The 13,506-nt window shown below is 40.6% G+C and overlaps 1 protein-coding gene across 2 annotated transcripts in view; it reads left to right on the top strand.

Moving 5' to 3' along the window:
- Positions 1-13,506, top strand: part of TAF1B (TATA-box binding protein associated factor, RNA polymerase I subunit B) — a 71,669-nt gene that overhangs the window by 11,539 nt on the left and 46,624 nt on the right. Inside the window, exons 5-6 of one of the 2 annotated variants that reach the window (XM_002921510.4) lie at positions 1,501-1,596; positions 8,025-8,178. In XM_002921510.4, coding sequence (XP_002921556.1) covers positions 1,501-1,596; positions 8,025-8,178 — 250 coding nt within the window. Of the gene's footprint in view, positions 1-1,500; positions 1,597-8,024; positions 8,179-13,506 lie in introns of those variants that run through there. The other variant, XM_034659923.1, reaches the window with a different exon arrangement.

The following is a 13,506-nucleotide window of genomic DNA, read 5'->3' as shown; positions in this document are numbered from 1 at the left end:
TTTTTTTAAAGATTTTATTTATTTATTCGACAGAGATAGAGACAGCCAGCGAGAATGGGAGCACAAGCAGGGGGAGTGGGAGAGGAAGAAGCAGGCTCGCTATAGCAGAGGAGCCTGATGTGGGGCTCGATCCCACAACGCCGGGATCACGCCCTGAGCCGAAGGCAGACGCTTAACCGCTGTGCCACCCAGGCGCCCCTGGAGTAGGGCATTTCTAACAAGTTCCCAGGTGACACTGATGCTGCTGGTCCAGGGACTGCACTTGGACTTTGCTGCCCCTCCAGAGCACCGCAGTATCCCTGCTGTTGTGTGAACTTCATCCTTCTTCCTCTGGTTGAAGCCATTTCAGGACTTCTTTAAAAAGCCAGTTATTGAGCAGCAAGTGGTTCTCGTACACCTGCTTTGTGCCTGTTATTGGAAACCAGGTGCTAAGGGATCCAGCCTAGCTGGAGAGAGGGTTTTATGCAGATGTGGAATGAGTAAACATGAAATGATAGGACGATGTGCTTATAAGTAACATTAAGGGCAAAAAGAGAAGGTAGAAAGATCAATGTGGACTGAAGTCACCAAGGAAAGATTTGTAAAGGAGACTTTGCTGTTCAAACCAGTGTTTAGGGCAAGCCAGCAAGAATGCCCTCTAGATTGATGCATGGCCTAAGAGGACTCTGGGCCTACCCTGAAAAGTATTATAGGAATTAAAAATACAAAAACATGAGAGACCAGATGGCACCCGTGGTGGTAGTCTGGGGGTTTGTGAATCTGGTTTCTTTCAAGTCATCCTATGTTATAAATGCTTTGTAATTTATAGTTTCATATGGTTATACCAAATAACTATGGTAGGGTTTACTCCCATATAGTTTTCTACCCACTTCATCAGGGTATGAAAACAGTTTATCTGAAATTAGCCAATGAACATAACTGTTTAGACCTGACCATTTAAATGGCACAGAAATGGCATTATACTAAGAACACAGCCTCTGGAATAAAAACTGACTCCAAATCCTGTTCATGGATTTTCTACTTATTGACTGGATCATTTTGGCCGATTTATTGTTTCTTTAGTGGTAAAATGGAGATAGTAGCTATCTTGCAGTGTTGTATTAGAGCTAATGGATGCCTCATACCTAGTAGGTGATGATTAAATAGAAAAGTTATTTTGTTTTCTTACCTTATTTTACTTCTACTTGGACCCAATAGCAGCTTTGCCTCTAACTAGAGGTGTGGTCATATATAAGTTGCTTGCTTTCTCTCATTCTTAATATACTAAACTTGCAAAAGGAAGGGATTCTGTGGATTAGTCTCTTCTTTAAAAATCTAAGATTATGAAGAATTTATTCAGTGTTTCCCATATACCTGATTTTGTGATGCTAATTCTTAAGAAAAGTAGGTAAAAAAGGTAAGAATACATTTAGATGGAGGGAATATATAAAGTACAAGTTTATAGATATGCGAGTGTATTCGTCACAACCTGAATCAACACTCATTTCCCTTCTACCTTAGAATGAAGTTTTACATAATTTTTGGAAGCGCTACCTTCAGAAGAGCAAGCAGGCATATTGTAAAAACCCAATTTATACCCGTGGAAGAAAAGCTACGGTAAGTCACAAGTCTGAGAAGCACGATGAAAAGCCATTTCTAGTGTGAAGTAAAGATGAAGACAGGTTCAACCTCACCTGGATTTATGATGCTTGTCAGAGAATTGCCAGTGAAGAGGTTTCTCTTGTAGTCCAGAAAGACAGGATCACTGATCTAGACATTGGAATCAATTTTGACTTCTTATGTACATAGTTGAAACCAATTTGTAGTTAACTTCTAAATAGAAGCTTAAGGAATTTTTATTAATTGTATTATTTAAAAAAAATTTTTTTTTAATTCTTTTTTTTTTTTAAGATTTTATTTATTTATTCGACAGAGGTAGAGACAGCCAGCGAGAGAGGGAACACAAGCAGGGGGAGTGGGAGAGGAAGAAGCAGGCTCATAGCGGAGGAGCCTGATGTGGGGCTCGATCCCATAATGCCGGGATCACGCCCTGAGCCGAAGGCAGACGCTTAACCGCTGTGCCACCCAGGCGCCCCTAAAAAAAAATTTTTTTTTTTGCATGTTTTTTCTTTTGCTTGGAATACCCCCTTACCTTACCTGGCATTTCATGATTCAGCTCAGTTATCTCTACTCAGCAGTCTTTATGTGAAGAAAAATAGTCTGGATGCCTCACCACCCTCTTCCATATCCCTCAGAGCATTTATATTTTTAGTTTGCTTTTACCTGCTTTAAGAATGTACCATGGGACATTTTATTTGGGGTAGAGGAAGATTCCACCACTGAGAAAGTTTGATAAACTGTGGTATGTTTGATGTGTGGTACTTATTCTCCAGGGCTGGGAAGAGATTCTGAATCTGTTTGACACACATTTTTTAAGAGCTTGGAGACTTGGCCCAGTGTTTCGTTGTTTGGTTGGGGTTGCCTAGGTTCCACATGGAGAGTTGAGTGATCCAGGACTGAGAAGCCCACGTCTGAGTGAAAGGAATAGGTCCTGAGAACGAGAAGTTTAGAGGCGCTAAGCCGTGTGAGAGACAACGATGAACGGGGGACTGACCTAAGCAATTAGTGTAGGAAACTTCCTTTTTGAATCTGGGACAGTGGATTTAAATAAACTCAAGAGGAATAACTTGAATTTACTAGAACAGACAATTTTATAATGATAGAGTTATGAAACATTGTCCTCTCTTGATTCAGGCAGCAGGTGCTTCTCAAGAAAAACAAAAGATGCTAAGGTGACACTTTGAAAGAGAAAAGAAAAGAACAGAAAAGAGCCATCCAGGCTATTAAGAATCTGATCTTGGGGCACCTAGGGGGCTCAGTTGGTTAAGCATCTGCCTTTGCCTCAGGTCATGATCCCGGGGTCCTGGGATTAAGCCCTATGTCAGGCTCCGTGCTCAGCAGGGAGTCTGCTTCTCCCTCTGCCCCTGCCCCCCCTTGCACACACATACACACACACACACTCTCTCTCTCAAATAAATAAATAAAATCTTTTAAAAAAATCTGATCTTTAGAATTACTTAGCTAAGGTATTAGTTGGTTATATTTGTACACTGTGGGTTTGCCTAGCACATAGAAATTTTGAATCAGAACCTGGAATTCTTTCTGACATGTTAACATTTTTAGGTTAACATTTTAAGGTATTTAAAAAGGTTTTGTTTACTTGAATAAACACCTGTCTAAAGTAGTATTAGCATCACACTGAAATCTTCTTGATGAATAAATAAGCAGTAAGCAAAATTTTAACCTAACGTACAAATTGGTAATACAGTGTTTATTGAAGAGTACAGCTATGTTGAATATACTCTATTTTGAAAGGAAAAAGGAACAAGTACTTTTAAGTCAGAAGCTTAGTCTTTGGGGTGCCTGGATGGCTCAGTTGGTTAAGCGTCTGCTTTTGGCTCGGGTCATGATACCAGGGTCCTGAGATGGAGACCTGCATCAGGTTCTCTGTTCTGCGGGGAGCCTGCTTCTCCCTCTCCCTCTGCCTGCCACTCTCCCTGCTTGTGCTCCCATTCTCTCTCTTTTTTTCTGTCAAATAAATAAATAAATCTTAAAAAAAAAAAAAAAAGAAGCTTTGTCTTCTCCAGTATGCTGTTGGCACCAAAAGAGACACATCAGTGGAACAGAATAGAGAATCCAGAAATGGACCCTCAACTCTGTGGTCGACTAATCTTCGACAAAGCAGGAAAGAACATCCAATGGAAAAAAGACAGTCTCTTCAACAGGTGTTGGGAAAATTGGACAGCCACATGAAGAAAAATGAAACTAGACCATTTTCTTTCACCATACACAAAAATAGACTCAAAATGGATGAAAGACCTAAATGTGAGACAGGAATCCATTAAAATCGTAGAGGAGAACATAGCAACCTCTGTGATCGGTTGCAGCAACTTCTAGCTAAACATGTCTCCAAAGGCAGGACTTCAGCAAGATAAAAAAACTTTTGCACAGCAAAGGAAACAGTCAATAAAACCAAAAGACAACTGACAGGATGGGAGAAGATACTTGCAGATGTCTTATCAGGTAAAGGGCTAGTATCCAAAATCTATAAAGAACTTATCGAACTCAAGACCCAAAGAATAAATAATCCAATCAAAAAATGGGGAGAAGACATGAAAAGACATTTCTCCAAAGAAGACATACAAATGGCCAAGACACATGAAAAAATGCTCAACATCACTTGGCATCAGGGAAATTCAGATCAAAACCACAATGAGATACCACTTCACACTGTTCAGAATGGCTAAAAGTAACAAGTTAGGAAACAACAGATGTTGGCGAGGATGTAGGGAAAGGGGAACCCTCTTACACTGTTGGTGGGAATGCAAGCTGGTGCAGCCACTCTGGAAAACAGTATGGAGCTTCCTCAAAAAGTTGAAAATAGAGCTACCCTATGACTCAGCAATTGCACTACTAGGGATTTACCCCAAAGACACGAATGTAGTGATCTGAAGGAACACCTGCACCCCAATGTTTATAGCAGCAATGTCCACAATAGCCAAACTATGCAAAGAGCCCAGATGTCCATTGACAGATGAATGGATAAAGAAGATGTGGTATAGATATACAACGGAGTGTTACTCAGCCATCAAAAAAAATGAAATCTTGCCATTTGCAATGACATGGATGGAACTAGAGGGTATTATGCTAAGTGAAATAAACCAATCAGAGAAAGAGAATTATCATATGATCTCATGTGGAATTTAAGAAACAAAACGGAGGATCATAGGGGAAGGGAGGGAAAAATAAAACAATATGAAATCAGAAAGGGAGACAAACCATAAGAGACTCTTAACTATAGGGAACAAACTGAGGGTTGCTGGAGGGGAGGGGGCTAGAGGGATGGGGTAACTGGGCGATGGACATTAAGGAGGGCACGGGATGTAATGAGCGCTGGGTATTATGTAAGACTGATGAATCACTGAACTCTACCTTTGAAACTAATACACTATATGTTAATTGAATATAAATTTTTTTAAAAGAATTTAAAAAAAAAGCTTAGTCTTCTCAAATATTCAGTAATTTCTTCATGCTTTGAATGTGACTGCAGCAAGAATAGTAAGAGGCCTGTATCTGAATCCTGGCTCCACTACTGTGACTTGTGTGATCTTGGGTGAGATAAATTACTTAAAACTTCCAGAAAAAATGAACAAGCAATTATTATAAATCAGGGTAGGATAAGGGAGATAGAAAATGGGGTGGCAGGAAAGGGTACTATTTGTGGTGTGATCAGGGAAGGCCTCCCCTCCCTGATGAGGAATCTTAGGTGACAGTAAGCCATAAGGATATCCAGGGGAAGAAATGCAGAATTTCAGGCCTCACCCAGACCAACTGAATCAGAATCTGCATTTTAACACAGTTCCTAGCTGCTTCCTGTGCACACTAAAGTTTGAGAAGCCCTCTTCCAGATGAGACATGGTGGTGGCTGCGACAAGGTGGTAGCAATGGAAGTGGTAATTGCTAGGATTCTAGATGAACTTTGGATGGGGTCATCAGAATTTCCTGATGGTTTGGAAGTAGGGTGTGAGAGAAAGAGAGGAGTCATCAAGGATGACTTAAGTTTGGGGCCTGATACACAGGTAGAACGTGAAGATCTATAGTTCGGTTTTGGACATGTTAAATTTGAGACAGCTATTAGCCATCTAAGAGCAACTTACAAGTACTCAGATTTACAGGTCTTCAATTCAGGAGAGGACTGTGTTAGAGATAAAAATTTGGATGTTGTTAATGTACATTATAATCATCAAATCTTAATGTCATTGTTTGGAAGATGCACCATTATTTTAAATATCTCCAAGAAAGAAAATAATGTTGCAGATGAAACCGTGACATACCATTGGTTGCAAGATACACCCTGATGTCAGGGATACTAAAATATGGGGAAGTGGCAGTGCATTTTAGAGTTGAAAACAGCAAAGTAGGTAGTGTTTAAAACCACAAGACCAGATGACATCACTGAGGAGTGAAGACAGAGAAGGGGACCAAGGACTGAGCTCTGTGCCACTCCAGGGTGAAGATGTCTGGGGTAAGAGCAGAGCCTGCAAAGAAGTCTGAGGAGCACCTGGTAAATTAGGAGGAAGCCTAGAGAGTGAGGGGGCATTCTCTAATCCAAGGAGCAAAATGTTTCGAGAAGAGGGGAGTGATCAACTGGGAAATGCTGCTGCCCAGTCAGGAAGGAAAAGAGCTAAAAATGGATGAGTGGAGCAGCAGAGTCGCAAGTTTGGTTAGAATGAGGTATAGGATAGACCAGGAAGAGAGAAATTGGAGACTGCAAGTCTGGATAACTCCTCCACGGCATTTTGCTGCAAAGAAGTACAGAGAAATTATATCGTAGCTGGAGTCAAGGAGGGTTTTGTTTTTTTTTTTAAGTGGGATAAATGATAGCATATTTGTGTGTTGATAGGAATGATACAGGAGAGAAGAAATTCTCAATGGAGAGAGGGAAAATAGAAATGAGGGATAGGGGGCGCCTGGGTGGCACAGCGGTTAAGCGTCTGCCTTAGGCTCAGGGCGTGATCCCAGCATTATGGGATTGAGCCCCACATCAGGCTCCTCTGCTATGAGCCTGCTTCTTCCTCTCCCACTCCCCCTGCTTGTGTTCCCTCTCTCGCTGGCTGTCTCTGTCTCTGTCAAATAAATAAATAAAATCTTTAAAAAAAAAAAAAGAAAAGAAATGAGGGATAATCTTTAAGTAGAAAAGATGGGATTGGGTGCCCAGAGGGAGAAACTGGCTTTTTTTCTTTGTAAGGTTTTATTTATTTACTTGAGAGAGAGAGAGAGAAGGCGCACACAACTGGTGGGGAGGGGCAGAGGGAGAAGGAGAAGCAGGCTCTCCACTGAGCAGGGAGCCCAGTGCGGAGCTTGATCCCAGGATGCTGGGATCATGACCTGAGCCAAAGGCAGATGCTTAACTGACTGACCTACCCAGGTGCCCCAAAACTGGCTTTTTAGATGGCAGCTTTGTCCACCAGAACAATCAGACAGAAAGTAGAGTACGTGGTCAAGTTCCTGGCAGATGGTTGCCTGCGTAAGCTTGTGGACATTTTCTTCTGTGATTGCTTCAATTTTCTCAACGAGTCTATGCTTGTTTGCCAGTTTTATGGTGTACCTTGTCTCATATGCTTACCTGTAGAGAGGGGAAGTACTTGAAAGATGACACATGCATCTCATCCCTGATGTTTTTTGGGGGTTTTTGTTTGTTTGTTTGTTTGTTTCTTTATTCTCTTGTGAGTTTCCTTAACATGAGTCTTCCCTCCTCTTGATAAGATTGAGTTTCTTGGTCTGCGTGGCTGATAGTGTGGCTTTTTAACTGTGATCAGTTTCCCCGAGGTTTTGTCAGCTAATGAGGCCCTTAGGTAACCAGTCACCTGACCTTTCTTAGGAACACTCTCACCACCATTTCAACAATACATGTGTGAAAAATTAAACAGTGGTATCAGGTAGTATATCCTTGTCAGTTAAGTATTACAAATAGTAAAGTGCCACAGGAGTTCTGGAATCGAGAACTCATCTGAAGTGTTGGTTGGAAAGACAGCATGATAGAGTAAGTAACAAATTGGAGAGAAAGAGAAGAAAGTATAGTCCAGGCAAGAGAAATGGAATTAGCAAAGATACAAAGCAGAAATTCCCAGGTAGGCTTAGTGAAGAGAAGCCAACATTGCGCAGGAGTCATTATTGATGTGTTTTATTGGTGTAGCTACTGGGCTACAAGAGAGATGTTAGATGGAGAAGGAAGCCTGATGTGTCTGTTGGCAACCTTTTTCCTTGCTCACCCTGTCTGTAGCCTTTCTCTAGGAGCGTTCCAGGAGCAGCCAGGCAACACATCGTAGAGGTAAAAGTATTTTGGTTTTAGGAACGTAGCAGATGGTTGCAGTTCTCTAGAGTAGGTTACGGTGTTTCAGATGGGCAGGACTTGGAAGCTCATGGAAATTAATTGCATTTTAAATTCCAATGTAATAATTTTATGTATGTTATTTTGCAAATAGGTATTAGAAGATAACCCAAGTCATTCAGACTGGGATAGTGAGCCTGACCTGCCGAGTGACTTCAGCTGCCCTTCTTTTGTTGAAAGTGGAACAGACTCTCAGCCTAATGGCCACACTCCGAAGCCTTTCCCCATCAGCAAAGCATCACAGTCAGGTAAAAATGAGAATCAGCCTCTCGAGAATTTTAAAGCTGGTAATGTACCTTAAAAATAGTTTAGTCCAATCTTTTCTTATTCCAAGGAAAGGAACTTGGCCTAGCAAGAAAGAATGATTTGCTAAATCATTTGGCTAGGAGAAAGGTAAATTAAATGAAATCTTAGTGCAGTTTTTGAAAAGGTACATTGTTTCCACATGAGAATTTTTGTGTGATTTTTTAAAGGAACTCAAACAGTACGTGGATCCAGAGAGAAGGAAGCTGGCTCAACAAAGATCATATATGCGTGGGCTCAGAATTTTTCAAAAAGAAGTTGCAATAGAGAGATGGTAGATCTTAGCCATATGGTCAGATAGGTCAGAGTCAAAGACGGTGTGTCCAGTTTCGAAGCATAGACTGAAGTAAAACTTGCCATATCATGTGTCATGTGTATGTGTGTGAGTTTTACTTTCTGATTTAATTCCATAATTTAAAATAGATAAGGAGTATATTTAAGGTAACAGATATAGATCTTCTCAAAGCATTTATTCATGATTTTCATTGTTTCCACACTACATTTTCTTTTTTTAAACAACGTGATGGAAAACAGACCTCAAAGAACAGACCAGGCTCTTATAGATTACTAGACTCTTGATGTGTGCTGACAGGGTTCTTTGGGAAACAGCTTCCCAACTGTCTGGTGTTAGGGATTGTGGAAATCTGGATTGTGTGGTTATATAAAATTTTCAACATGGGGCGCCTGGGTGGCACAGCAGTTAAGCGTCTGCCTTCGGCTCAGGGCGTGATCCCGGCGTTAAGGGATCGAGCCCCACATCAGGCTCCTCCGCTATGAGCCTGCTTCTTCCTCTCCCACTCCCCCTGCTTGTGTTCCCTCTCGCTGGCTGTCTCTATCTCTGTCGAATAAATAAATAAAATCTTTAAAAAAAATTTTTTTTTCAACAAAACATTTTTTGTATGGACTGCTGCTTTGCATGCCTCTTGCCCTCCAAAGAGTAAAAATTCCTTTTATCAGTATATCCGCATTACTTGCTGGACTGCACAGTGACACAGATATCAGATAAGTTACTTTCTGTGTCCAAAGAAGCAAAGAAGTTAGGATCGTAGAATAATTGGGCAGCAGTGAATCTCTGGTTCGGCTCCATGCTTTCGGGCAGGCCTGAACTCAGACTGTCCCAGACAACTAGGACTCTCAGATCATCCAAGCCTTTTAGAGCACCGGGACTGTTTACCTATGTTAAGACTTGTTTTTGTTTGTGTGTTTTTTAGTAAATGATGATCCTTAGAGCTTTATTTTAGTTTTTACATATAAAGTAACTATGGAGTTATTTCAAAACTCCAAAATACAAATAGTCACACACACACACAAAATCACCAGTTATTGTGCCATCCAAAAATAACCACTTTGCTGTGGTAGATCATTCCAGAAAGCTTCTTATTCGTGTATACAGAGAGAGAAAGGAAAGAGTTTTATTATTTGTTTTTACAAAAATGTGTGCTATTTTTTCCTTCTTTACATTTTTTAATCAAAATCCTACGTGCATGTAATTCAAAAAGATTTATAAACCTTGTTATGAAAAGATTATAATCCCTTGTTCCCCTAAATGTGCTGTTCCCGAGAGGTATTCATTTTCAGCTCTTCTGCAGCTTCCATAGCTCCATATCGTACGCTTCTAGAACTACACCTTGATTTCTGCTTTTGGACATTAGCTGTTAAATTCCCACTGTAAAAGATGAAGTCTTGGCTCTTTCACACATTCCTCACTGCCCCTTTCTCCATGTAGTCACCAGCACACAATTTGCATTTCTTTTTCTCTATCTTCCCAATATAATTAAAATTTTTTTACTAGCCCAATTTTTAGTGTGAGCCATATAGCTTACTATGATTACATTTTCTGTAGATATTTTTGTTTTCCCAGAGTTGATAATTGCCTTACTTGTATAATTTTCTATTTATTTTATTACTAACCTATAATTTATTACTAGTGTATCTCCACATCTCCTCCCAGTTCTGAAAATCTCTCGGTTTCTTAGATAGTCTACCAGTTTCATATTCTGGAAGAAGTCTTTGTGGAACTTCTGACCTACTCGAATCTACAATGATGTATCTCTAAACCTATGACCTGGCTATCTTTGGGATCTCTTTACCAACATCCTGAAGATTCTCTTACCCTTCTTTTGTTAAATTCCTTATTTCCTTGACTGTGTTTCATCTTTTCCTGGTTTACTCCCTCATTTTTGTGGTGCATCTTTTCTTATTTTACTGAGGATATTGATAGGATATTGATAATATTTCCTCTTGACTTGATTCTTTTGTTCTCTGCTTTTTGTATCAGAGAGTTTCTTCAATTGCTTATGAGCCTAATATGGCTGGTCTTCTTAAGAATGGAGATTAAAAAATTGAGTGAAAGCCTTGTACCCACTGTGAGTTTTGTCATTTGTGCTGTGCCGTGACCTAGCTGGATTATTTTCTTAGCAAGCCTCCAGCATTATCATCTTTAAATCTTTTCCCCCTGAGCTGATAGGATTTTCAAGAGAAATCTCTTTGAGTCATCTGTTTGGAGGGTGTAATCCTGGCTGTTCTAGGAACTGGGTGGGTAGAAGGCCTGAGGGGAGTGTGGGGGTTGGGGGCTGTCTCAGTACCAATATGTACACTTTCACTTAATCCTCCTGTGTTTAATAATATACCCTATTCTCAACTGTGTATATGATTGACATGCCCTATTCCAGAGACCCTTTGTTTTACTCTCTCCAGAGGAGAAACTTCCAGTTTTCTGCCCAGATTAGCGGGGGGCGAGGGGGCAGGCATTTGCTGCACAGAGTTGGGGCGGGAGTGTGTGTGTCAGACTGCTTCTCAGTCAACCTACAGGCAATCTGTTCGGTATTAGACCTACTTCACCCAATTTCCAGGATATAACCAATTCTGGAGCTTTCTTTAGAAGTCTCCAGGGGAAAGTTACATTGGGTTATGGTTTTCCCTTCTGCCAGCTTTGAATCCAGCTTTCTCAGCACTGCTAAGGCAGTAATCACCTGTACATACGCTTTCCAGCTTTTAAAATTTTGTTGCTGTTGTCTCCTCCTCCATGTTGTTTGTTCTTGAGTTTATAGCTATCTTTTAAAAATTCCTGTATAATTGTTGTAGTGGGACAGAGCAGAAGCTACTGTGTATTTTCGGTCTGCCATCTAAACTGGAAGCCTCTATATGTTGGAGAGCCTCTCTCTATAATATATATATGTATATGCCTTTATATATATATATTTTTTTTATTTTATTTATTTATTCAACAGAGATAGAGACAGCCAGCGAGAGATGGAACACAAGCAGGGGGAGTGGGAGANGTGTATATGCCTTTATATATACATATATTTTTTATTTTATTTATTTATTCAACAGAGATAGAGAAAGCCAGCGAGAGATGGAACACAAGCAGGGGGAGTGGGAGAGAAAGAAGCAGGCTCACAGCGGAAGAGCCTGATGTGGGGCTCGATCCCACCACGCCAGGGTCACGCCCTGAGCCGAAGGCAGACGCCTAACCGCTGTGCCACCCAGGCGCCCCTATATATATATTTTAACATAATACTTTATTGAAATCTGTGTCTTTATAAATTCTTTTTGAACAGTCATCCTCAAACTTTAACATCTCTCAGAATCACCTGGAAGCCTTGTTAGACCACAGATTGGTAGGCTCAATGATTTGCATCTCTAATATATTCTCAGGTGATATTAATACACCTGGTCTAGGGACTGTACTTTGAGAACCACCGACTTAAGCATTGAGTGAATTGGTATGTAGTATTCCATTGTGTAGAGTTATTTAATTAAATTTCTACTCCTGTACTTTGGTTGTTTTAAATTTGTTTCATATTATAAACAGTACTGCCACAACATGCCTTGACCTTGAATCTTTGCACGATTGATTGATTGATTTTTAAAGATTTTATTTTGTCAGAGAGAGAGGGAGAGCATAGGCAGGGGGAGTGGCAGGCAGAGGGAGAAGCAGACTCCCCGATGAGCAAAGAACCCAGCCCCAGGACCCCGGGATCATGACCTGAGCCGAAGGCAGATGCTTAACCAACTGAGCCACCCAGTCGTCCCTCTTTGCACATTTTAAAAATGTTTTCACTCTGGTGAAAATCTTGAACTGCTAGCCTCTTTGTCACCAGATATTTATTGGGTTCCTCCTTCATGCTAGAGCCTGCTTGGGGCCCTGGGGACACAGTGATGAACAAGGTAGTCTGCCTTCAAGGTGCTTAGATCTTCGTAGGAGGAACTGGACAGTAAGTGCACACATTTATTAAAAAGTTCAGTTACTGATAAATGCTATGAAGAAAGGATTTATAGGATTTGGAAAGAGGAATTTTGAGAAAAATTTTAAGAGTTTTGTCAAAGAAAGTGTGGAGTCTCTTGGGGTCATTCTTAGTCCTGCTTTCTACTTATCCTACTTCTGTCATTAAATACCAGCTATATCCTGATGACTCAGAAATTTCTATCTCTAGGTTCTCTTCTCAACTACAGATTTTTATATTCAACTGCCTACTTAACCATTTCCATTTGTACAGTTAATAGGTTCTTACACTTGACACGTGCAATTCTAAGACCTTGATTGCTTTCATCAGTCCTGCTCTTTTGCCATCTCCTTTGTCTCAGTAAATGGTATTTTCATTGTCCTGGTTGCCCAGGCCCAAACTCTCTCAGGATCACACTTGTCTTCTCTTTTTCACATTCAGTCCACCAGCAAATTCTTCTGACCCTAGCTCCAAAATACGTCCAGATTCCAACCACTTCTCACCACCGTCACTGCCGCCACTCCATTCCAAGTGCTTGTCGTCACTGCCCTGGATGGTGGTGTCCTGTGTCCATTCTTGCTCTCCTATAGCTCCATTCTTCCTACAGCAGCCAGAGAGAACTTTTTAAAGATACAAATGAAATCAGGTTGTTCCTGTGTTTCAAACTGTCCAGAAACTTCTTACGAATCCAGAATAAAATCCAAAGTACAAAACGTGATCTACAAAGTCCCGTGTAATGTGGTTTCTTTCTTGATATCTTTTATTTTTATTTATTTATTTATTTATTTTTAGACAGAAAGAGGCAGAGGGAGAGAGAGAATCTTAAGCAGATTCCATACCCAGCGCAGAGCCCACATGGGGCTCGATCTCACAACTCTGAGATCATGACCTGAGCTGAAATCAAGAGTCAGGTGCTTAACCAACTTAGCCACCCAGGTGCCCTCTTACTCTCTTTCTTATATCATTTCCTATCACTTTTTTTCATCCATGATGCTCTCACTATACTGGCTTTCTTGCTGTTCCTTTTTTTTTTTTTTTTTTTTT

The sequence above is a fragment of the Ailuropoda melanoleuca genome, chromosome 4 (assembly GCF_002007445.2).
Source record: "Ailuropoda melanoleuca isolate Jingjing chromosome 4, ASM200744v2, whole genome shotgun sequence".
NCBI lineage: Eukaryota > Metazoa > Chordata > Mammalia > Carnivora > Ursidae > Ailuropoda > Ailuropoda melanoleuca.
The sequence above is the reverse complement of the archived record's forward strand: the minus strand, read 5'-3'. Positions and strand labels throughout refer to the sequence as shown.